Source organism: Apteryx rowi, unplaced genomic scaffold (genome assembly GCF_003343035.1).
Source record: "Apteryx rowi isolate R43461 unplaced genomic scaffold, aptRow1 scaffold_110, whole genome shotgun sequence".
Classification (NCBI taxonomy): Eukaryota; Metazoa; Chordata; class Aves; order Apterygiformes; family Apterygidae; genus Apteryx; species Apteryx rowi.
Genome location: NW_020447309.1, coordinates 1,954,693 through 1,981,992, shown reverse-complemented (window position 1 = coordinate 1,981,992; position 27,300 = coordinate 1,954,693). Strand labels below are relative to the sequence as shown.

General features: G+C 37.5%; 1 protein-coding gene across 6 annotated transcripts in view; it reads right to left on the bottom strand.

Moving 5' to 3' along the window:
* Positions 1–2,095: 2,095 nt before the first annotated feature.
* CIR1 (corepressor interacting with RBPJ, 1) overlaps positions 2,096–27,300 on the bottom strand; it is a 41,486-nt gene continuing 16,281 nt past the window's right edge. Inside the window, exons 3-11 of one of the 6 annotated variants that reach the window (XM_026075070.1) lie at positions 26,638–26,732; positions 26,002–26,075; positions 23,882–23,895; positions 23,736–23,791; positions 23,275–23,323; positions 22,948–23,065; positions 6,509–6,615; positions 5,458–5,543; positions 2,096–3,672 (exon numbers count right to left, since the gene is read on the bottom strand). In XM_026075070.1, coding sequence (XP_025930855.1) covers positions 2,946–3,672; positions 5,458–5,543; positions 6,509–6,615; positions 22,948–23,065; positions 23,275–23,323; positions 23,736–23,791; positions 23,882–23,895; positions 26,002–26,075; positions 26,638–26,726 — 1,320 coding nt within the window. In that variant the 5' untranslated portion in view covers positions 26,727–26,732 and the 3' untranslated portion in view covers positions 2,096–2,945. The other 5 variants (XM_026075099.1, XM_026075079.1, XM_026075088.1 and 2 more) reach the window with 5 other exon arrangements.

Below are 27,300 nucleotides of genomic sequence, written 5' to 3'. Positions count from 1 at the left end.
GCGGGCCGGCGCGCAGCGGAGCACCGTGCCGGGGCGGGCGGGCCGCGCCGCTGCGCGGGGCGATGCGGGGGGACGTGTGCTGCTGTTTTAATACAAATCTCCAGCACTGCCTATTTCAAAGATGTGCTAATTGCTACTTGGATGGCAGGGCGCGAAGTCCTTGTCCATTGCCTAGTACAAAGTAGGTTGCTAGAAAATTTGAAATTGCCTTTCAGCCTAAAGCTGCCTTACCTGAATGTCATAATTACAGTAATTATGTACATCCAAATTACATGCTAATTAAATTAGAATCAAATCGTTCTAAATCGAAATCAAATGAGGTAGCGAGAATTAATCAATGACAACATAAATAGAGAGCTTCCTTCAGGGATATTTATTGTAACGATCCAAGCAGGAATTTGATCCGAAAGTCACCTGTTTATTTACTTCCAGAACGGTAATAATTCATTGTTCGGCATAAATTTCACCCGAGCGGGTTTCGGGGCGGCGGAGCTGACGGGGAGCCCGCCCGCCCCCCGCAGACGGAGGCTCCGGGCTGCCCGCCGCCAGGCGGGATCCCCCGCCGCCCCCGCCGCGCTCCGCGCTCCCCGCCGCCGCCCCCGGCCCCGGCGACTTCCCGCCTACCCGGCTGGGTCTAGACCTGCCGCCGGCGCGGCACGAGGGGGAGGCGACGACGAAGCCGCCGTGCACCTGTGGAGCCGGCGGGGCGGCCGCGGGGGAGCCGCCCGCCCCGCTGCCCTGCCCCGCTGCCGCGGGACGCCCCCAGCCACGGCCCGGCCTGGCCGCGACCTCGGGCCCGGCCCGCCGGGGCCTCCCCCGCGGAGGCGGAGCGGCCCCGGCCGCCCGCCAGGACCCCGGCGGCCGTTAGAGGCGGCCGTTGGAAGCGGCAGTTAGAGGCGCCGGCCCGCCCCCGTCACACCGGTGGAGCCGCCTCATGGCCTCACCGTCCCGCCGTGCCCGCCGGCACTCGGGGGCTCGAGCCGAAGAGAGACACTCTTACCGCCATCTGCGGACCGACAGCACCTCCTACAGGGCCCGGCGCGCTCCGCCGAGGCGAGCGGAGGCGGGCCGGGCGGCGGGGTGGCAGCGGCTCCGCGGGGCAGCGCCTGCCGGGGGTCTCCCAGCCCGGGGCTCGCGCGCGCGCGGGCGCCTCTCCCCTCCGCGCAGACCTGCCGCCGCGTTCCTCGCTCCACCGCTGTCACCGCCGAGGCGGGTGGCGGAGGCCCCTGGAGCAACGGCTGCATGCCCAGCCCTACCCGCACCCCTCAGCCCACCGCGTGGATCCAGCTGGCCCACGGCAAGGCCTGAGAGCTGGAAAAGATTCCTCTACCTGTGCCACGCGCAACGAGTGTGGCAGGCCTGTAAAGAGGAGAGATTTCTTCGGAAAAGAAAAGATGCACACTCCAGTATTTATTTGTTATTGCTTGAATCTTTCAAGCTGCACTTAACATGAGAATGTTCTATCAGAATACGCCTTATTTCCCCAAACACATTACTCTCTGTCCTCTCTTATCCAGAGGAATAATAAATTCTTCACAAGAGTTTTTGTTTAGATTATCCTAATGGGCTTTCTAGCTGTCTCCTCCTGATCCTTCTAAATCAGAGCTTCCACACATACATTAATACAGGGCCTGGCTCTATAGAGCTGTGCATGCCCTTCAACTCTCAGCTACTTCAGCAAGAATGCCTGAACCAACCTAGTGCAAAGGCATTTTAAAGAGAAAGGTGACATCTCTTAATGGCTTACCTTTTTAAGCACATGTGAATGACTTCAAAAGATAGGCCAGGTCATTTCTATGTATATTACACTCCCTCTGATACTGAAAAATTTCTGTATGATGGTTTTAAGAAGCAGAAGTGGACTGGTAATAAAAGAAAGTACCATTTGTCTTGTGAGTGAGGAGGGCAAAAAGAAGTTGCTTGCCAGAATACTGAGTACGATGACACATTTTCACCCGTCCACTAACTAATATACCTCTACCTGCCACCCTGAAGAGGCAAAGAAACATTCCCTTTGCAGTAGGAAGAACACAGAAAAGTGTTGCCCTGTGCATTTGTACTGACTCAGAACTCTGGCAAAGGCGGCAATTCTTACTGTTTTTAAAGAATACGATACTTTATTATGGAAGTTCATCTTCATAACAATGTTTGCAGAAAATGGCTGGCAATCATGAAGAAAAATAAGGTTTTTTTCATGAAAACAAAAGAATGAATATTTACATTAACTTTCACAAACAATGAAATACCTGAAACARTCGAGGCAGTAAATATTCTTTTCATCTCTTGAGAGATTATTGAACAATAACTTGACATTGTACTGACATATATCAACAGGGGTTCAAGATGTTTAGATAGCCCTGACCAAGCTGTACACCGCAGGAGGTCAAAAAACGTTGGCTACACACTTATGTGAACTATGTCTCTCTGTTGTTTTAACTCATGAAATTGATCTCTTATGGGGAACTTTAGGAAAAATGTTTCAGTATGAAAAAAACCTCTACAATCTGATATTTTGACATCTGAAGCAGTGATTTTATCCAGAACTATCTCAAACGTCTGTTATCATTTAAAATATCCCAGGACTCTTCCCAAATTACTCTCTGATTCCCCTCACAGTTGCATCTAAACAGAAATCATTGTCAAAACCCAGAGTATCACATATTGCTCTGAAATATTTTAAAACACTAAAATCAGGTCTATGGTCTATGACTTACTGCATGTATACAAGAAATACTTACCAACAAGCATATTTATACTGTAAGAAAAATACAGTAACATTTGTACCTAATTTACAAATATTCCCACATTATAGAAATTATGCTGTTGGTTTTATGTAGGAAATGACAATTACAGAGATTGGAAAATGAGCAGCAATACATAACTGAGCCCTTGTTAAAGGTATTCATCAAAAATGGAGACATTTTTGTTTGCACCTGTCCCCTACACTATCTGTTTTTTTTCCTCTCCCAGCTTCTGCTTCTACTGCGTCTGCTGCTTTCTCTATGTTCCACTTTACCACACTTGTCTCCTCCATAGCTCTCTCTACATTTTTTCTTCTCTTTGTGCACGTCTGTGCTGGAGCTTCTGGTTTCATTTCTCCTGTGCCGTTCTTCACTGGGGCTTTGACTTGGATTTTTTCTTATCTGCCTTTGCCTTTTACTGCTGTGACTTGTGCAAGGGCTTCTCCCGCTCCTCTCATCCGTGCTTTGGCTTCTGCTATCCCTCTCCTTTCTTTCAGTCTCTCCCTTGTTGGTGCTATGGTATCTACTTTTGGACTTTCTTTCCCCCTCACAGGAGTGCCATTTGTTGTTCTCTGCAGAACTGTCTTGCTTTAAAAGTCTATACTTCTCCCTATCTTTGTCCTTGTTACCGTGACTACTGGAGAGATCTTCATAAAGTTTTTCCTTCCTAGTCTTTGCCTTTCCTTCTGAATCGCTGCTGCTAGCCTCTGAAAACTTGTCTTTTTTTCTTTTCTTAGAATACATCTTCTTTTGTGCTGCTTTATCTCTGCTGTCAGTCTCACTATCACTGCTGCTTACTGAAGTCTCACTGGAGGATGAGGAAGAAGACCTTGCCTTATGTTTCTTGTGTTTACTTCTGCTTTTTTTCTTTTGCTGCTTTTTCTTCTTTCTGTCTTTCTTTTTCTTTTTCTTCTCCAGACGATCCAATTTCCTTTTATTTTCAAAATAAAAGAGTAGAGCAATCAGATGTGTTAAGACATTTTAAAATGTAATGTCACTGTCTTTTGAAGTTCGCTACTTTAGATGACCTACACAGTAAATAGAGTATTTTCCATAAAAGCTTGTTGAATTTCTCTCCTTTCTGCAAAGTCTTATTTTAAAACTTATGACCTTGAGTTAACCATAGCTAGAAACCTCCTGTAATCCACAACGGTTCCCTCAAAATAGGAGGGATACAACTTTTTAAATTCCTTAATTTAGAAAAAATAGAAGAAATGTGAATTTGGGCATTCTAACTAAGAATACATTCAGCAGTGCTTTTCTTTCATGTCAACCTGCTTTGGAGACTTTGAAAATAATTTGCTGCTTTTTGTTTGTGCATTTTTATAATAAGAGATTTTGAAAATGAAAAATTGGCAATTAGTATTCATTTCCTAATAATGACAGAAACCGAGAATCTAAAGCCTACATCTCCACGTTCTCCAGGCAAATAATACTGATGTTTTCAATCATTTCTTCTGTCACAAATAGAAATTTGTGATTTCTAGCCAAAAGGACAATATTCTATCATGCGCACTACAGTCACTGCCATTTAACTGCTTTTACCTAGTTTTTAATTTCAACCCCTTGCTGTCTCCGTTCATTCTTCTCAAAGAATCAGTGACCAAAAAGTGAAAATACTTTCAGTGTATTCGAAAACATCACTTCAGACTCTTAGAATGTAAAGGACCTAAGTATTTACTGAACTTCAACTTTGAAAATATAAAGTACCGTGATTTAATAGTGTTGGGCCAACAAGTTCAAACAAAATATTTTTAAATGACTCAGACTACACAACGTTCGTTACTTAAAATGAACATAAAATATGTCCAGCATTTTCAGAGCATGACTTATCATATATACAAATATGATATGTACCTAGCTACTCATGTACCTGCCTATGCATTCACCTTCCCCCCTTTTTTCCTTTCCATGGACAGAATGTATTTTTAACCTAAAAGGCTGCCTGACTGCCATTTTAACTAGTGATACCTATAGGGGATCTATCAGGCAGTAGTTCGTATTTTCCATTTTAAACATTTCCAAGTTATTTTAAGATAATGTTGCAAATTAACAGAGGGAAAAAAAATGTGAGCCACCTTAAGCATATGAAGTCAGTAGGATGGAAGCAAGGAATGAAAACCTTAATCTTGCAGTTCTCATAAAAAGTTAATATGGGGAGCTCCCTCTGCTGGCTTAGTTGCATCAGCAAACTTTAAACCCCTCATCTAGAGCAGCGCTGAGCTATGACAACCTTGATGCTGGGACACGACATCAGGTTAAATTTAGCTGTACTGGAAAAGATATAAACTTTGCCAAGTTGTAAATCAGTAAGCAAGCACATATCATTTTTACTCCTGGAAGAAGATGCTGTAAACAAGAGAGTTCAAAATAATATTTTAAAATAGGAATTGACAGTATCTTCAATGAGCCAATGCACAGGTAGTACTAGAGTGCTTATTTCAGTAGCAGATAAATTAAAATGAAACTCAATCCAAAGGTATCAAAACTAGACTAGAAGAGCCAGATTAAAAAAAAACAACTGGATTAAGAAAAAAAATGCTGCATAATGCCATTTGTGGTCAAGTATATTTTAAATTAAGTTGATTTTCTTCTGCCATGATGTTGCTAAATTCTTCAATGGTATAGGATAGTTACAATGACAAGCATGCACGAGAAAGCTATGGTGTCAGAATTACTGGCTATATAGATCCCCTCCACTAGGTACCACAATTACCTTAGAAGCTTCTGTTTTTGTTTGGTTGACAGTGATTTTAAAAATTCAACTTCTGGATCATCATCTCCTTCACTTGCAACATATTCCTAGGAAAATGTAGTAAGATATTAAGTCCTTAAATAAAAATAATCTCTTAATTCAGATTTCTGTATTAAATCTGACGCTTCTGTGTGTACCTTATATTTCCATAGGCACAAATACATTTAGTATTACCACATCAACTTAAGACTCTTTGGAAGGAGCCACATATTTGCTACAAAGAAGAAACACACTCTGTCTCAAAGAGAAGTAGATTCTATAATGCAGGCCAACAACCCTTATATCACTGTGATAAATTTAATATTGCCCATATGCTACCTGTCTTCTGGAATAAAATATAGCTTTGTTTAAATGCAAAGGGAGATCCGTCTGTAGAGACACAATGAATTGTCCATGTGCTCAGGCTTTTCAGGACGAGTGAGGGCTCTTGTCCCCAGTCTACTTCACCTTGGTCACCTAGTGGTTTGACTGTCTTGCTATATGAACAAATACTATTTCATGGTGACTCACTCAAGTAGCATATACAAATTGCTCATTTTACATTTTTATTAAAGCACCTCAATTAGAAATGTACCTTGAGAAGTCTAAATAAAGGCAATTAAATATTTTCACTCCAAATAACAACAGATGTAACAACAGTCAATTAAGTCAAAAATCTTCAGATAAGCATTCCTGGCAGTAATTATTTGTGATGCTTTCCTAAACTTCATCCAAAGGCTAGTATCGCAGAAGAGGTATGTGGCAAAATCCCTAACCATCCCCTTTTGTGAGAAATTCAATTTCTAGTCAGCCAGAGGAGGTATTTAATTCATTAAAGATGAGTTATAAAAAAATTTGCCATTTTGACTAAAACAAAGCTGGAAAACACAGTAAGTTTCTGGATATTTTTCCTCTAGTATAGCTATTCAGCTTTCCTATGGATATGCATATTGGAAAACATTAAGCAGCAATTCACAAGCAATCACATTTAGATTTATAGACATTTTCAGCTTACCGGTAAAAAGATCATTACCTGTGATGGATCATTTGCGGTCAAGTTTCTCCCCAGTACATTTCGTTTCAGTGCAAACCCACTGTTTCTCATCTCCGCTATTAGCTCTGAGGGGTGCATTGATGGCCCTGTTCACAAAAATCACAGTTTGAATGTACCATTTATATCTCTCTACCTTTTTTGGACTCCACAGTAGGAATTCAGTTGAAGCTTTGTTAAGTAAAATCACAGCTAAATCAACTCAATAATCTTCTGCTGGGCAAATAATCAGATACGATTTTCTAAAACAGCAGTCTGGAGATTCAGAATAGAAAATAATTGCATTTTTCTTTAAGTGCAAGGGGATTCTCTTATGTAACTTTGTCATGTTGAAAATAATATATTAAGTAAGTCTAGTAGTATATTTTTATTATAGTACAAAACAACACACGAAACCAAGAAAAAAGCATATTAGGTGAGACTTTCAAGTACCTCCTCTTCCCTAGAACAATGGGAAAATGCACTTCTAATATGCTATTAATATGGCATTTTTCATAATGACACAATTTTTTCACTTAAATGCAGAAAGTAACCAAGAAATTCGGTATATTTATGAAAAAACAATTAAATACATGAAAAATTAAACTATGTCCTTATTTACTGCAGGGACCCCCAAATGTGCTGGGTCTCTGGGCTGTTAATTTTAATGCTCCTCACAGGTCTCTGTTGTAATAGCTTGCGTTAGAGTAGGTGTTTGGGATTTGGCATGTTATCTTTGTTTGCAAACACCTACATAAGAGTAAAATGTGAGACATATTTTGGATCATTCAGCTTTGACTGCATGACTTATAAGCCCCATAACTCACTCTTTTGCCTGAATTAAATACTGTGATCATCAAGACCTCACGTACTCCTGCGATTAGATACTTTCCCCACCCTCAAGCACGCACTCTTTCGGTAGGTCACTTTCAGTAAATTTACTTACCAGTTCATTCACTAAACTCACTGTCAATTAATTAGCAATACTGTATAAGGTTAATCTGAATTATAAGGCATGTAAAATGAAGCACAAAGCACATGACTGCTAATACTTCAGTAAATTGATTGTAAATGATAAAATAAGCTAGTTTTATCAAATATATTGATCCTGTTTTGCAGTTTTAAGAGTTTCTTAGTTGTGGAGAAGAACAAAACTCACAAATTTTTGATACAGAAAAGTATGGAAAACAAACAAATTTTTAATATGGAAAACATAATAGCACTTTCTCAAAAAATGGCAAATAACTTTTTCAGTTCTTCTGCATACCACACTGCTTATAGAAACAGATCTATCTGCAAAGCAGGAATGAAGAAGATAACACTTGAAAAAATAATGGTTTAAGCAGCCTTTGCATTACTGACTTCCTCTTCACAAGTTTCTAATTTTTCCAGCCAGAAGAATTTTTTAAGGAAATACTTTTTAGCTCCTCATTGAGTTTAAGTGTTTGAGTTTAAGTAGAGGTGTATTTTTTTCCCTCATATATATTTTACCAAAAGTGTTTTTTCCTTTAAAATGCTACACTGTAACCCTAAGCTCAGTGATAGTTAATGAATGCGCATAAGTTGCTTTGCTTACATTTGTGCTTATTTCAGTTTTAAAAGACTCACTGAAGAGAGGAAAGGAACATAATTAAGTTTCTCAGCTCCTCAGTATCCCTGTACAAGCTTGCCAACATACAGATCTGTCCATGTCTGTACAGCATCAAAAGAGATTATATCTATCAGCAAACAATGGTGATAAAAATAGAAAGATATTTGCAGGAAAATCAGTAAGGCTCAGCACATCATAAGTTCTCAAAGATTTACTAAAAACGTAATTTAAATTACTCTTACTACAATTCCAAATTCACATATTTGGATGAAAAGAGGAAAGAGTGAGTCTTTTTGTTTGGAAGGGTTGCTTCCCCAGGTACCTCTGACAGGGATTTTTCCTGAGAAGATCTCAGAACTGAAATGGTGGCTGTACATGGCAGCACATTTTGAACTCAGCAAGTCACTTGCAGCTGATGATCTCAGGGCCATGTTTAGGGAAGTACACGCAAGAGCAGATCCCAGACAAAGCAAACTGGTCAACAAAAGGAATTCACAGGTCAAAAGCTATGGTAGTCAGAGATGTTACTGTAACCTTGCTCTGCTTGCCCAAATCTAATCTGGATGAACACCAAGATTAGACACAAACCTAACAACAGAATTTGTACCAGCTGATGTCTTGATTCAAAAAAAGCCATGTAAAGCAGTCATACAATACAATAAAATACTAAAACAAAAACAAGCCCTGTATAAAGAAGCAGAACAGAGACACACCTGTACAGTCACAAACGAAGATTTCACAATACCAAAGAAATCAAAACCTTTGACCAGATTAAATTTTATAATCCCCCTTTTATCCAAAGACTACGGCAGTAAGAGCCACTGCCTGTCAAAATAACATGACTAACTTACCAGGCCTTCCCCCTGCAGTATCTCAGAGCATTGCAAGCACTTTGATATGTGCCGAATACCTAGATACTCCCATTAGTGTAATCAGAAAAACAGCAGAATACAACTTGTCCAAACCTACATAGGAAATCTGGAAGAGAACGAGGACAGAACCCCTAATTTTATGGTTATTTACAAAGACTAGAGTCGGGATCAAGACAGGAGAGGCATAAAGGCATGGAGGCACATTTGCCTTCTAAAGCACAGTTCAAAACCATTTTCTAGAGTGAGACCTTTCAGGCCTTCTTTGTGCACAACCATGGGGAAGGAGGTAAGCAATTTTCCCCCCCCTTTTTTACATAAAAAGCTTATCACGAATGCACAGCATTACTGATTTTTGTGCACTTCTGGCCAATCTATTTCAGTTGTTCTTTGAAGTATGGGTCAATACAAGTGAACAAGAGGCCGGTCGGAGTGGCTACTCAGGCCAGGATCCAACACAGAACTGCACGTTAACTTTTCAGTGGGCTTCCATATGCTTTTTAGAGGCGAAATCAGCATTAGGTTGAAAAAAAACAGGAACACACACTAAGTAAGCTTGGAAGGAAAGCAAATTAGGCTAAAAATAAATTCACATGAATTCTGCTTCCTTATTTATTAATGAGATTAGGGAGACATGTTCATAGCTCCATCTGCAATGTTTTAGACACAACATGGTCCTACCATAACAAGGACAAGTAACGAATCATTGTTACTCCTGTTTTGTGGACATACACAAATTATATCAAATGTACCTACAAAACCCTTAGAAAGTCAATTTTCAGTTTTTTGAAGTGGTTTGTGAAATAAGTGATTCCTGTTTTGGTCTCCCTATAATCGTGGTGAGGGAAACAGCAATTTAGGTTCAGCCAAGGCTTGTGAGGAAAAGCGAGAACCTTCTTGAAGCTTTATTACATAAATTTTTCTGTAACTACAGGTTTTAAAAAACAACACTAAGAAACAGATTTAGAAAACAAGTCTACTCTATAAAGTACATATAAACACAATCCCATTTTACAACTCTTGTGTGGTGATGCCAGCCAGGCATGACACAAGCATATTGACCACTATGGTTGATTACAGAGGACTCTTTTGTATCAGAAAATCTTTCTGGTTTAAAAGACATTAACAGTTTTGAGCGGGCTACACAGGGGAACCTGCTCAAACTTATTTTTTTGCACAGCTGATACCAATGAACTTCTCAGAAGTTCTGACACCTACTGACAGAAAGACTGCATTGCTACTTTTTTTTTTTGGAGGGGTAACATCACTAGACTACATAAGGATAATTCAATATCTGATCTGAGAAATCTAAGACTGTTTTGTATCTGGTTATAAATCCAGGCTGAGAAATTCGGTTAAGACAATAAAATTGATAATGGCTACACAGCTTAATATCAACCCTCTATTACTACATACTGTCTGTAACACAACACTAGAATCAAGAAAAGCTTTATTCTTATAATTGAATTCCTGCTCAGTGACTTTCTTCCCCACTCCTGCATCAGCAGACCACTCTTGATTTATAGTTGAATGACTTTTGATAAGCTGATCTGATTTTCCTTGAAACATCAGTGACAGTTTGAAGTCTTCTGGGATTCCTGGGCACAGTTTTTTTATGGGACAGCATTGAGGGTTGCAACACTTTTCTTTTTGGGCTTCTTCGTCGCAGTCTTAATGGCTGTAGCTGCCTACACATGTGAGCAAACAATCACAATGCCATTTCCACACTACAAAATTAAATAGGAGATTTCTCCTGGATAATACAAACGAGAGAGACAAAAACAGTAGGAAAGACAAACACTGAACCTCACTTAACACAGGTCTGAAAAATTCCTAACGTCTCAGCAGTGTGCTGGGTTTCCTTATTTAGGAGCTAAAGCTTAGGCCTAGGAGCCACCACTGACTTGTTGGTAGAGGGCCTGCTCATTACTAGGTGACACAAAACTCGTGAATTGACTGTAGAGTCTTGCTGGTTGGAGCTGTGACTATGCCAGTTACCAAAAAGGTAAATCTTTTCAGCTTTATCTTTGGCTTATGACCTCACTTATGTCATCACCTTCCAAGATCTTCAGACAAAATAGGTATGAGGTATACCTTATAGCCATATATCTTCATTCAGTTAAGTTCCAACTAAGTCGTAAACTGCAAGACAGATGATAAGTTTGAGCTGAGAGGCTCTCAGTATGCTAAAATCTTGGGATCCGATGCTAGCTAAGTATTCTTGGCCAGTATCCACCAACTTGCAAAAATTCATGAGTACATCAGGAACAGAAAAATATAGTGTATTGCAAAAATTGATGTCCTCATATATTCATCCCTTACTTGGGAGATAGTCTGTACAGAAGCTGGTATGACCTCATGCAGGTGAAAAGGTCTAGATATGACTGTCATGAGTTGATAAAAAGTTAGATATAAAAATCCTGTAAAAATAGCTGATTGCTGGGACTTCTAACAACCAGTCTCTCAGCATTCATCCATCAGCAAACTAAAAATAAGTTCAAACTTATAATCTGTTTCATCATCTGTTTTTTATCCTTTCTGAAACAAGTCAAATACAGTACCTTGCTATTTTTGAATATGACTATGTGTCAAGCTTATTTTCTGGAATTTTCATTTTGAAAGGAAAGAAAAAACCACACACTTTTAAACAAGTGTCATCTGGAAAAGTTTTAAACTAAAACATTAATCTTCTGTAAAATCCATAGTCACAGAAGAGCTTTTTACCACACGAGAATTAACTCATTGCATATCGATATACTTCTTTTTGTACATTAAGACAACTTAAGTTTTCTAGAGCTACAGTTACCTAAAATTTTATTAAGGGGTTACACAAAAGAGGCTCCACAGTTAAGAAGCAACAAAAGCTTTTTTTTTATTTTTTCATGGCCTTTGTAATTTTCAAGAAAAAGTGTTTTCAAGCAAAGAGACTATAGTTTCTTCCTTCTCCTTATTTCTCACAGAAGCACTTATTGCATTACTCCTCTCTCTCTTCTTCTGCTTAAGATATTATTTAAGGTAAAAAAATCCAGTTAGCTCAGCTGACTCAGGAGTTGGAGCATAAAATCTGGAAACTCAACTCATTAAATGAAGTGTGAAAAGAAGGATTTTAGTCTTGCACAAAGTGCAACCTGAGCAGAACCTTAAATCAACAGATGTTGATGCATCTCTATAATATTCATACAATTAAGAAATAGAAGAGCGGTAAATAGAAGTTTTCTGAAGCCTATATGAGCCTCAATTATACTGGATTGCAGAAGAATATCATACTAGGATTTCTAGAACATATTGTCAATTTGCCTGTATAACAAAGAACACTCCAATTTCTTACTGCACTTAACCAAGATCAAATTAACAGAATTAATTCTATTAAACATCTTGGGGGGCAGGGGGAAATATAATTCAGGATTTCAATTACTAAATGCCTAACTTACAGAAAGCTCTCCTACCCCACCCTACAGCACCCTCCCCAGCCCAGAAACAAAATAAACGTATAGCTAAGACTGACATTTTAGATTCTGTCCATATTTCTCTTAAAGTTACACATGCAAAGGATGCATTTAATGCTTTGTTGTTGCCAGGATGTTTCTTTGAACATGCATGGGCAAAGAACTCGTCTTAGAAGAGCAATCCTAGCTGTAACACACCATCTAGCATCCCTCCATTAAAATGTCTAAAGCACATTTTTCAAATTATTCAATATTAGAGGACAATGTGCTAAAAATCTCTTTTCATAACAACTGYGATTAAATACCACTTTTTTCCTACAACAATTTCAGCGGCAGTAAGGACAGAACCATAATGTTATGATTGCCAGTATGTCCAAAAATAGCACTTTTACTTCTGTCTATTCGCAATGCAAAGTCTTGACAGTATCTGCTCAATTTATTGATAAAAGCTTCCACTGCTGTCAGCAGTGCAGATGAGCAAACTGAATTATTCTTTGCAATCAATTAAGTTTCTAATTAGATTCTGATTCTGGAATATGTACAGAAAGCAAAGAGGTAAGAAACGGTAAGAGTGTAACCACTAACCCCACCTATGACAGGGGAAATTATAGTAACCAATTGTACTTCCACAGTGGTTGCAGTTATGTATTGATATAAAAATTACTGAAAAAAGGCAGCAGATTCCTTATGGTGTCACTTTAACTACAACTTTTTGACCTACATTTTAACACATGCCCACTGTGTGTATATATCATCAAAACAGATACTATTTAGAACAGAGCTGGACTTTTCTCAAGCTTCCTTTTCCTAAGGAGAGGTTCTGGTGTGGGACAGCTTTTAGTTTATGTATGTGGTTATTTGAATCTAAATTAACACCACCATCATACCATTAGACTTCTGCTGATTTGGTGAAAGATATATAATTATTATGGACATAAATGTAAGATAAGTACACAGGTACATCTGCTATCCATACATCAGTCTCATATATTATACATCAGTATACTCTGCACCATCAAGTTTAAAAAGTCATGTATCAATCAAGGACAAGATATTTTCAAGGCTTATCCTTTTTACTACATAGATTCTGTTAACAAAGTAGGACTAAAGCATGTTGTCTTCTTTCTCTCTCATAGGCATCTTAGACAACATGATACCATAATTCTTCCAAAATTTAAATCTGGTCTTTTATGCAACAGTGATACTAAAGCTGTGCTCTGTTATTGCCAAAAATTAAATTGGCAACTACCACTCAGACTTTAAAACTGCCTTGTTAGTGATCTTTAAACAAAGCAAACAGGAACTTACTGAATTACCCATTAAAGATGAACTACACATCGCAGGCTCACAAACAGCATTTCACTGATCAAGGATAGCATAGCTGTGTGCAAGCATTCCTGAACTGGATTACAAGGGAAACTACTTAATGATCATTTTCAATGCTGCAATTGAGCTGCTCCTGGGTTTTTGCCACATCTGAAGGCAGAGTCCTGTGGTTCTGAACAACTCCTCTTAGTGTGGAGTCTTCTACATGAACTAAGTGTTGAAAACCCATTCTGCTGGCAGGTTTTGGCTTAGCACACACTTGCACAAAGCAGGAATGCATTCTAAACTCAGAATACTGCCTTCTCTGGATGGTGGCAATGGCAGAACATTTGCATACAAGGGTTTGGGGATTTTGTTTTTAAAAGACAAACTGACTTTATAGCTAGCATAAACAGTTCTGGCAATACATTCAAACTTTTTTTTGCCTTCTCTCTACGGTCCCATACATTCTTTTTCATATGGCTTAAAATAAAAGTGAACAACAATGTAAAAAATCACAGATTGAGCCTAATTATACTATCTTCTATGACCTTTTATTATTGTTGTGACAGAGGTAAGAGAATACCCTTTCATTTACCTAAAGGACAATAAGCTATTACCATGATTATGTGATCATGATCCTGGTCATGAAGAATGTAGCAAATTTATACTGTCTCCACTAATGCAGAACTGATCATTTTCTACTAATAATTTTCCCATCTATTTCAGAGATGGCTGCATTCAGACCATATTTACACTTCAAAGCAACAGCTGCAGTTGGCATTGAGGGAAAGCAACAAATATAAAAACTCTGTGACTCTTAATTAGCCTTACTTTGGAGGGTCTGTGGTTTAATTGATCACAGAATTTCAGCATAATGTACCACGCTTTTGTCAGAGGCATTTCAGAGAATCTTGAGTTTCCTTTTACTTTTTTTCTAAGAAGTAAAAACCATTTACATTATCAAACTGCTATATAAATCCATATTTCTTGTTTAAATGCTAAGCAGAACACTTCTAATAGAAATCTGTATTTTATGCACTTACATCAAATACTGAGACTTCTGAAACATAAAGGGAGGATTATTCTAAAATGTGACAGTTCTTAGACTAAGCAAAGATTTTATTAGGGTTCCTACTGTTCACAATCAAAGCACTCAGCTGCAGATCATAAAGGAAGGGTTCATATGCTATGCATTTCTACAGATGACCTTTTGTACAAATGTTCACGGTTAACATATTCAAATACCTTTTCTTTATGTTATTATAGATTCAAGAGAACACTTAAATCAATTCCTGCTTTCCTATTGGATGCAATGCAAGTTTTTATTTGTTGGGAAACAAGAAGGTACCATATTTGTCACTGAAAAAAATGCAGCGAGATTATAGACATAATCTAATACAGACATAGATATCCTTTTTTACTATTTCCATATGACTGATAATTTTAATGATTATTACGGAAAGGAATTTCACCCAAAAGCGAAAGATCACTTGAACGCACTAAGTAATAGACTGGTTGAAAGCACAACCATAATTAATTCCAGGGCACTCAGGTAATGCAAACAAATGGTACCAACTCTAGGAGCTCTTCATGGGTCTTTAAATCTAACGAAGGCTGTGTTTACATAGACATGTCCAGAGTTTCTTTATCTTGATAGAACACAAGACACTAGATATACATGCGTGTTACTCTATTACATTTTTACCATTATTTGTCCAAATTTTCCATAACATGCAAATCACTTTCTTTTTCTTCCCTGTAATTCCACTGGAGGGATCATGTATGGAGCCAGTCAACCCTAAAACATTCAAAGCAGTCATTAGCAGATAAGGATGTCCAGCAATCTCCAGTTTGGGGTTTCACAGGCCAACAGCATAAGAACCCTATTTATCTTAACATCCCACTGTCTTCTAACCAGAGCATTTACAAAATTATCTCCCCCTTTGGGACACTAGTCTTTCATAAGATAGTAATAAATTATTTGAAAACAAAAAAGCTGCTTGGAAACAAATATGATAAAAATTGTAAACATTTAAGCTTGCATTGCTTTTTAGTAATCTCTTCCGCCCACCCTGGTTGAAAAGGACAGACTGCTTGCAGAAAAAATGTAGGGGGGGAGGTATTTAGTTTGCCCTAACTTCACCTGGCCAAGAAAGTTAGGGGCAATTTTGAAGTGAAATAACAAAACTATTTTGAAATAGTTTGTATAGAAAACCTATGAGTCTCTGTTCTAGTAATATCGAAGGCTTTTGAAGACCCACATGATGGAAATTTCATCGTCATTTTGCTTCTCTCTTCTATTCAAGAAGAACTACATGACTTGAGAGCACTTTGGTGTGAAAATAAGAAATTGGGTTCAGTGAAGAAATAAAAGGAATCTTGACTAGCAGTATTAGGCTGCAGAGCTACTCTTGGCAATAAGGAAAAATAATTAGCATGCTTAGTTTTTGTTTTGTTACTGTTCTGTTTGTTTGTTGTCAAATCACTGTCATCATCCTAATGCCGTCTCTGAAGACACATTTACTGAAACCATCCTTTTGTACTCCATCCCATACAAATCTTCACCAGGTCCAGCAATTTTGGGGGTTTCACTTAGCACTACTATGCTCTCTGATGCTCTGCATGAAGCTTCCCGGACTTAGCACTCCAGCCTATCATTTGTGAATAATCCTTCCGATTTTAGTATGGGACATACTAATACAAGTGAAACGAGATCCAGCATATGATAATGAAGACAAAAAATCCTTAGCTCCATTTCTTTGATTTAGTATATTTAACTGACATTTGTACCTCTCAGTGATAATATGCAGAGCTAAGATAAAATACATTGTTTTGTAAAATTAGTTAAGAACATTTAAAAAAAACTGCAATAGCAAAACAAAAAAACAAAACAAAACACCACAAGCACTATTTCTATTTGCAGGTTTGACTAAAATACTGTACGCGTGTGAGAAGACCCATTTTCTTCTGTGAAACTGGACAGTGGTATACTTAGATCCACTGTGACCACAGCCTGGAAGTCGTGCAGGTTTAGAACCAACATATGTGCAATATTTATAACAATTAGGTACAAGAATTTACACTTCAATTTACATCACCGATTTGACATGTTTTGTGTATGTGTGCACACTCCATATAGGAGTGACATTTTAGAATGAACACATTTCAAAGTTTATGAACCATCATGAACTACTGACCTACCAGGAAATCAAAAGCTGTGGTCTGAACTCCCCAAAAAGCACTAAAAGCACAAAATCAACAGATACCACTGGTGAATGATAAAAAACAACTGTAAAAACAGGCAAACTTTTAGGATCTAGTGACCTGGTTTTATGTTGGCAAATAATACCTATTTTATACATGACTATACAAACACAGGCACACAAAGTCATAACCACAAATGATATTTCCACCTTGTCCAAACTTGAAAGTTAGGATTTCATCAGGAAAGAATATTCTAAATCAGTTCAGCTCAAAGAAGCATTCTGATTGCCTAATTTAACACTGTAAAGGAGAAGTAAATCTTATAAGTTGGTCTGTAAGCCTCACAGCTGGAACGTTCTAACACTACTTTGCAGTTTCCAGTGATCAAAGTAAGTTACTTTTTATCTAAAACTAAGAATTTCATAATGGAAATAATGCAACACCAGGGGGTGCAGTTATCATGAAATAATTACACTCCTGGGAGATTACAGACAAGGCTGTACCACAGGGGTGTGATTATCCCATGATAACCACATCCACTGAAATTGCCTTATTGCAAAAATAATCTCTATTCACTGGTGAGATATTATTCAATAGGCACTTTAATGGTAAGATTATTATTTTTTTTAGCATGAATTACCAAATAGATTAGTAAAATGGTCCCAGAAGCAAAATAACCAAGACACTAAGCCTAACTAATGGGTACTGACTGTAACTATTTTTCTGTTTGCTGTAGCACTGCAGTATATTTCAGATCTTGAAAAATAGCTGTCTCTTCTCACAGAACACAGTTCTGTGCCACAGGCACATGCTTTAACCCTGCAGCATTTCCACCGGAGTAATCTGAAGGCAATGACTGCTCTCTGCATACAAGATACTCAACACCGAATCCAAAACAGCAATGCCAATCATTTTATGCGCAAAGAGGAAGATTACAGCACAGTCCTCACCTAAGATAACAAATTCAGAGACAAACATCTTTCTGCTGAACTAAGAGAATCACAGCTTGCAAGGTTTTTCTTTCCAAAAAATTCCATGCTGGTGGTTATTTTACAATGCTTGAAAAACTGTACACTGACGATTAATAACTCTTCTTTTTCCTCACAGAGAAACAGAACAAAGACTTCAGATAATGCAACTCCATCACACACAGAAGTTTCATTTTCATTCATTTTTAACTCAAACATTTCCTTTGAGGATGAAAAGTAGTTTCAGCCCAGATAAGACATTTTGTGTTGCTCTCTTCCTGAAGGAAGAGGAAATTAAAATAAAACACATGCTGAACTTGCATCAAGTGCTCTTGAACATTTCCATTGTGTGTTGAGATACATTATTTATATAACTGCCAAAGGAAACTATAATGGCAATTAAAAGTCAAGTGCACTATTCTCAAATATATGAGAATTAAATAAATAGGAATTTTTTGAAAGCATCTTCTAATAGCAGACTACTCTGGAAAACTTGTGTCAACAAAACATCAAGAGATGCTGAAACTATGAAAATTCTGCTTTGTGGCATATCATAATACACAGCACTAATTCACTGTTCTGTTCACATACTACTTCCTTCCCTTTAACATGACCTGCTCATCTGGATGGAACAGTTTCTGCATTATTTAAACTTCTTTTCCTTCAAATAGGAGCCTTAATCTTATTGAAACTCAGTGATTTGGGCAATTAAAAATATGAAAAGATAAAAAACTATCACCCTTTGGACTTTCACTATACTGAAGATACCATTTCAAACAAGATATCTGATGGCCTAGTTTTGGGAGGAAGAAAGGGAAAGACAGGAAAGCGCTGGGTTTGTCGTTTTTACTCAATAATTTGGCTATGCTAATAAAACAGTTTTTTTCCTCATTTTCTGCCAAAAGCTTTTGCTTTTGACCAACAAGAAAGATGAAAAATTCCCTCCAAGTAGGTAAGTACCAACCCTTTTTGCATGCATAAGGATTTGTTAGCAATAATATTTGCCACCACTGTTTTCTTTCCAGGTTAACTTTGTTCAGTAATGTTTCTGAGAGCAGTGGCCCTTCTACACTGAAGACTTTCAAAGACTTGAAAGTTATTACACTACTGATTCCAGACATGAGTCTAATTAGGATATAAGATACTTCTGTGGTCCTAAACTTGTGCGTATGAGATGTTTCAGTCCTTCCTTAGGGCAGAATATATGAAGCTCCTATCATTTCTGTTTTGTGGACAGAAACATATTTGGGTAAACGCACAAACTCAGCAGTAAACAAGACAAAATCATTTATCTTCCTATGCATTAAGTGTGCTTCTCTCAGCAGAACAACGAGGTTCAGAAGAACAAGACCAGTAAGAAGTCACCTACTGGGTAACACAGGGGAAGCCAGGCCATCTCCTAAAAGCTGCTCACGCAGCAATTAGTGATGTGGAGGTATCTGGAACACCAGACAGGGGACCAGGAGGCAGAGGCTCCCCAAGCACAGACCGCTTCGGGATTCGCGACCAGCCTGCAGGCTCTGCAGCACACCACCTAGCGTCTTCCACCCCAGGCTGATACCTGGTGTGCTCTGCCAAAGAAGGGGGATTTGCACAGTTGTAACAATGTTCAGCACAAGATCAGGACAGAAGTTAAGAAACCTAACCTAAAGAGGGTAACGCAACTACCACGCGCTGTCCAGAAAAAGTGATTTCATTCTGTTTTGGCAAAAAACGATGCCAGATCATCTTTTATCAGAGGGAATAAAGTGCTACCAAGTAAATCATTCCAGGCAACACTGAGCTCTTTTCCTATCAAAAAAACTTTAGATTTGCCCTTCTTTTTTTTTTTTTCCCCCCAATCAGTTTCAATGATACATAGCCTAAATTGGGTAATAACCTAAAACTAATACAATTAGTTTCTTAAACTAACTGGAGTCCTAGTCAATTGATTATCATACTAAAATTCTTTAATTTTTTATTATATCTCTGTATTTCTCAGATAATTATATCCCTTCGTTTATGAGATGATGTTTATATTTCACTTTCCTGACACAAACTAGGAACAAGCTTTCAAAGATGGGGTTCCTACATACGGAATTACTTCCTGACCTTTAAAAGTGTTACTTGCTTTGATAATTTTGCCCAACATTTTTCAATTCTCTCTTGAGAGCTGGTTGCAAATATATGTGAACACTATTGGAAGCAAAGAAAAATATGTTAGCACCCACATCGCACATCTGGCTATTAAAAAAAACAATTAAACATGCCTTCTGGATCTGCTGTACACTCTACCCAATCTCACTCCATCCTTGACATCCCTACTCATCGTTCTCTTCAGAGAGGCCTGTGATTTCTTCTACACTCTAGAGATGAATGTACGGCTTCTGAAAATTGTCCTTTAGAGTTCAGACCTTACCAAAAAAATTACAAAGCCACTTGGCTTGTGCTGGCAACCACAATAAATGAAAACTCTGGATTATTTACATGATTTCTATCAGTTTTCTAAGCACAAGAAGAGACATTTGTGACATGGAGGGGGGTGGGGGAGGGGGAGAGAAAAAGGGAATTCAAGTGCTTGCGTTTTTTTTTAAACGTAATCCTCAATTTGTCAAACACAGAAAGGTTTCATGGAAAGACAATATCATAAAAAAGTCTCTGACCAGTTACAGAGCAGTGTTTCCTGCAATTCTGGCCAATCTATATAAGAATGCTGTGGCAAGAGACATTCCCACAGTACTGTAAAGCAGTCTGCTAATACATTAAGAATTTAGTCTAGAGACGCATACAGAAGAGCCACTTCGGAGCAGGAGTGCGTGTGACACTGCCAACTGGACAGAGCTCTCAGCAGCGCCAAGCCAATTACTTACTTCGGTCCCAGACAACACAGGACTGGCTCCAGGGTTTAGTTCAAAAAATTCTATTTATACATGACATATACTTTAATATACCATGTAGATGAATTATGGTCTTAAGAGAATCAGTGAATTCAATTCGGGTCCTCACTTAGCCATAGTGTTTCATCTACGTATATGTAATTTTCAGAAGTCTCACATGAGTGTAATTTAGCTCTTATTAAATCAGATGAAGATTTAGAAAAGTTGATGAAAGGATTGCATGCCTGAGGTTAGAAAAAGCAGACAACCTTTTATCGGTTGATCTAATTAAAGATATTACCATTTCTCTATAAGCCTTGTATCTTCCATTAAATCAAGAACTTACAATTGTTTTAAACTTCACCTGCAGTGTTTTACATATAGTTTCCCTGAAAGGAAGAAAGAGCAAGTAGCAGTATCATTACAGCTGACTATTCAAATCCAAGAACACAGTGTCTTACAAATTATATATACAAACCGTGATCTGTCGCCCACCCCTACTCCCTGAAATCCTTCCTCTCAGCCTATTAAAACATCTGGGCTCAGCATAGCACACTTTAAGTTCGGGAATTGAAAACGTGAGAGCACTTGCACAGCCTGAGAACAGAGAGAGTTTTACAGCACCTTCCTTCATGAAAAGTACAATCGTAGGTGCTAAATCCCTCTCTTCAGTCTTAAAACAACTGGAAAGCTACCCAGCGAACGTCTTTCTGACTAGGAAATGCTCACAGCAGTCAAACATTTCTTACAGCTAGATAGTTCAGTTAGCTTTGAAGCAAGCACTTAGTCTTACACAGACACTGCAAAGTGTCCTTATTGCACTGTTATGAATAATGAGCCCATTTTCAAATTTTGTACAAGAACATACAAATATTTTCAAATTTCCCAGCAAGCACTTAAAAATTGCCCATATCATTTGAACTGAAAAAAAAAAAAATTGGAATTCTACAGCATGAAAGTATGTCTTATATGTGACAGCTGCACAATATAATTCTACCACCACCACCAGCAAACTCTCCATGCACAGTTTCTTCTAAGATAAGAATGAGGTAAGAAAATGATTTAATGTTTATAAGTTATAAAGGCAGGCATGAATATAAAGGCAGAGAATGACAACTACAGGACCGTCAACAAATGGTATAATCATCAGACAACGCCTAAAAGCAGAGTAGTGTAAGAGGCGCTATATCCTTTAACTTAAGTCTTCTGAGGCTTCATCTCAAAGAAATGACATGTATCTAGGTGTTCTAACTCCAAAAGATAAGACAAGATGTAATATGGAATAAAACTAAGAGCTACCACATAAAATAGATAACTTCTATTTTACTATCTTTCCTCAGGTTATCAAGTGTGCAATTGTAATAGTATTCCTGCAAAGCTGAATACACAACACGTGATCATAAGTGCAATAGGGAAACCCTGAAGACTCGCCCATGTTACCAGATACTGTTTTAATGTATCACAATTTTAAGAATACTAAAAATATTACAATCTTGGGTCAACTTACAGAAAGCAAAGCACTCGTAACAGAAGTGTTACTGTAGGCAAACAATATTCAGTTTGAATGATTACATCCACTGCTTTAAAACTCACTTAATACTAAATGACACATGGTTTTAACTAACAGGAAAACTAATAGAGGGAAAAAAAAAAGTGTAGCTCATGAAGCAACAGAAAGCCAAATGAAAGGAAACCAAGCATTTGAAAAGATAAGCTTCAATTTCTTGCCCATTTATAAAAGCATTTCGTATGATTAATAAATAAATAAATAAAACAAAGCCTCTCCTTTTTCCCCAAATGGTTTACAAAAATGTACTGATGTATTCTCAAGTTTCCAAACAGTATTCCTGAATTTGAACTGGCACAGTCTTTGATAGTCTATTCGTTAATTATTTTTGTGACACAGATATTGTTGTTCTGATACAGAGTCTCATGGCAGCTTCTGAATTTCTGCCACAGAAAGATCAAAGCAACGGTCATTGCAAACTGTTTTTTAAAATCATGTTACTAACTGGAAAATTAGACCCCTAGCATTTGAAATAATTAACTTGAAATTGTGGATACTACTTTTGGAATAAAGAAGCCTTTTCCCCATTTCATCAACCATTTGATACATGGTAAACTTAAATCTTCCAAAACTAAACCTGACAAATTCCTCCAAAATTTATAACCAGCATCTTTGAAAGAAATTCAGTGCCTACCTGAACCATCAGTGGAGACTGAACTTGCATTAATTCCGGAAAGGCCAAACAAAGGACATTCTCGATCAGTGTTTACATGACCCCACTTGTGGCATTTAATACATCTCACATTCCGCACCTAAAAGGAGAAAATAAACAATTGACAGAATTTAGTTAACAATACAACTTAACATTCAGAGAAATGTCTATGTTATTATGCAAAAGGAAGGCTTTTAAACTCACTGAGAAACAGACGATAAAATTAAGAGAGTCCATGTGCATGTTCTGCAGTTAGATAATATTTGAAATAACCCAAGACATCCACAGAGTGAAATTTATGTAACTTGCCTGGATACCAAATGGCTGATCTCTGATATTCATATCATCCTTAGCATATCTGTTATACAAACACAAAAAGAAAACACAGATTAAATCTTCAATTAAAAAAAAATATATATATATGTGTGTGTACGAACGTATAGGAGTGTACATATATATATGTATGTACGAAACTACTCTAAGTCCTGCTACTGTTAAGCGTGCACCCATTTCGGAGAGATACTTCTGGTAAGCTTTAGTTTTAATGTGTTTTCAAATATGGGTGTAAAATTCAAACAAAAACTACGTTTATCAAGGAAAGGGTTCCAGGTTTACAGGTTTAACTAATTAAGTGCAGAGACATGAAAGAATTATACAAATGACTTGCTTGAATATAAAAAAAGTAAAAGTAAAGGAAGTAAAAGAAAAGGATGTCAAGATTAAGTAAGAAAAAATAATTATTTTATTTGGGTAAAATCCAGATATCTTACTTTTCCCGAGGGGCGACTTTTTGCCATTCAAATTTGTATTCAGTCTCTCCTTCTTGCTGTAAAATATAAAACATGGGAAGGCTGAAATTTATTATATATTTTAAGTAAGTAGGAAGAAAACATTAAGAAATGATGTAATAAATTACCTCTTTAGTTTCTTCTGTAGATTATCAGAAATCACGGAAAAAAAAAAAAGAGATGATACATTAATTATACATGTAACATACAGCTGGTATCTAATCTGGAGACAAAAGATTTTATGGTTTATCCTAATACAATAGTACAATAGTACTTTTATTTAAATAGAGAGCACTAATAAATACTCAACCTCCAGTATATTCAATTACAAATCCTGTAATACTGAAATCATCTTTTAACCGTATTGCTTAAACATACAAGCACTAAAAATCTTAAAAGCTTGCAAAGGAAACATTGTACAACAGGAGAGCAGGAATATCCAGGAACTGCATATTTTGCAAAGATTGCTTTTTTTAGGTTCAGATAGAGAAGAATGAGTTTCACAGTCACTTCATTCTGCACAAAATAGTGGTTATAGAGGGAGTTTCCCATTTTAGTAGGTTATCATTAGTTTTATAAACACACCTGCTTAGAATTTAGTATATGAAGTCTGGCAGATAAGCCTGATCCATATTTCTCAAGATAAATAAGTACATGTCTTGCAGTACAGTACTCTGTTAGAATGTGCTTCTTCACTGGCTGATTTATAAAATGGAAATTGTAGTTTATGAAAGCTTTTCCTCTCCAAGAGTTTTAATGTACTTTCTAGCAGGCACGGGCTTACAGTAAAGCAAGTTACATTTATATTAAATTTAATTCTTGGTTAAAAGGATCTCATAAAGCAACCAAGAACTTGTTAATAAAAATCAATGTGCCACTTATTGTGTCAGTCCCATGGGCCCATACTTATCTGTGTAGTTTCATGTTTTAAAAGTTTCACATACCAGGGAAAGAGTATTTATTTTCAAATAAAACAAAACACACTGGCTATAAAGGAAATGCATCTCTATCAACAGATTAAAAAATTCAAAATATAAAATTTCAGCTTTGCAGGGCTGGTATCGCTAGACTTTGTAGCTAGTGAAAAGAGAATGGAGCCTGAGCTTTCTTCAGAAGGTAATTTAGAAAGGGTCTAACTTAAAGCCTTTGTATCATCACTGAAGAGTCTTTTCTTTTCTTTAGCTGGAAAGGAAGTCTGGGCTGCATGTTAGCTTTAAAAAATTATTCCTCTTCTAGTAAATCAGCACAACAGCTTTGCAGGACAACTTGTTTTTTCCCCTTCTTACAAAAGTAGTTTAAGAATTATTAGCAACAATACCTACGTTTAAAATTAGCTTTAAACATAAAAAAAAATTATTTGCAAAGATAATTAGTTTAAAATTACATTTGCTCTGAGTATAAGGGATAAGTTTAAGAGTTTTTAAAAGAGAAATAATTGCAAAACTTGCTCTACAAGAATAAGCCTATCCAAGCATTTCCAAGGGTTTCAGTTAGAGTTGGAAATATGCACTTTAAGGGGAACACTCTTCGAATGTGTTTTTCTACTACCTTTTCTTAATTCTGCCCTTGCTCATACCAATCATTTAATTTTAGCAAAGTCTGAATATATCCACCAGGTATTTATTAACTCCTGTTTATGGATCTACCACATACAGTCTTAGTCAGACCCATCAGAATCAGGTCATCTAGCACTTTTGATTATAGACTCTCCATCTCTATTTATAAAACTTTAGCAAGTTAGCTGCTTACCTTGACATTTTCTATGCCTGACATGCGTCAAGCTGAGTTTTGGGCAGAACTTTTAAGCAAAAATGGCTCTGCTCTTTCTAAAAAGGAGAGTAAGCCAGAACACAGGATTGTATTCAGCTTTGATAAAACAAAACTCAGAGCCATTGTGTTGGTCTACTCTTCCTCATCCAAAGGCTTTATAACTGGCAAAGGAAACACCTTTATTTAAGGAGAGAACCCCTGCTGCTGCTGTGAAAAATATTTTATCTTTTTCTTCCTTTCACATCAAACTGTTCCTTAAAAAGTATTTCTTAGTTTGGGAGAAATTAAAGTTGTGAGATGAAAATTATTAAATGCTACTTATCATTGCATATTCCCCACCAGAAAAACAAAAAGTCATACCTTCTAGTATTACCTCACTACGAGTACATTATTTTAAAATAAAAGAGTCTGTGCTTATTTCTTTGGAGGATTTTTAGCTTTGCAATGCTGTCTGCTCAAGATCAAGAAACCAGAGTACCTTTCTTTGCTCCAGGTGGGGCCTCATACATGAAATTAAGACCATTCTTCACACGCTCATCACCCATAAGCAATCTAAATGAAGAAGACTGAGTTTGAGGTGTTATACACAAAACATTCACATTAGTATTACTTATTTAAAAAAATCAGACATGAAATGTGCACAAGGAAATTGTCACCGTGACTGGGAATTTCTCATTGGTTTTCAGTACCAGAAGTCGAGTATCGAAGAACTGAGGGCCCAGCCAATACTTCTGCATGCTCCACTGTGTACCAAAAATCACATGTTTCAATCACAACTGAAACATAACTCTGTGTCCACAGATTATGGAAGACAGATTTCTGCATGATCCAAATGTTGCTATACAAGTTTACCTGCTGCTTTCTTAAATGTAACATACAGTGAAATGGATTAAATGACTCACACAAACTACTTGGAAAACTGATGATAAGGTCATAAGAAGTTCTTACAACCTCTGCTTAAGTAGACACCAATTTATTAGTCACTGTCCTCTTCCGTTACTAAGATCAGTGGGAGACAGTGCTTCAGATAACCCACAACGAGAYGTCCCTCACTGCCACGGAGAGAAAAGAAGAGACGGTAGGAGGAAGTGTGTGATGTTACACCAATTCTCACCTATTATCATAGGATTCCTGTTCTTTAAGATACTGTTGCATTAATTCTTCTTGTTTCTTCTTATCATATGATATTTTCTGTTCCGCCATCCATACCTAGTTAAAACAAGTAAGTTTCCACTTTAAACAAACAAAAAAACCTACAACATTCATGTATGTGAAACATTGGGAAAGGATGGGCACACCATGCCAGATGGGGATTTTCCCGAGAAGTATGTGGTGTCCATCCAGAGAACCAGATATTCAGAAGCTGGAGCCAGAAAAAGGAGATAGTTATATGAACGTGTGAGAAAGAAAACTGAAAGCTTTTAATATACAGCTTTTTTCCCTGCCTCTTCCTCCCCCTATTTATTTAATGTGAGTTTCTCCAAATCAAACTTAATGTTCTAGGCAGGATAGCTTTCTCATTACAGATTAGCTTATGCTGAGAAATATGTATTGCAAATAAGAATATTCCAGAAAGACAAGGTGCGATTAACTGCTTAATTTCAAATTCACACCTAACTTCAACTGGAATAATTCTTACAAGCTGATAATCCAATGCAAAAGAGCACCCTGAGTAGCTGCCAAATGTACTTTTCCTCACTACAGCAGACAAACGAGTCCATCCTTACTTAACGTTTTGACAATACTTATGTTACATACTAATCCAGCTGCCTGGGGA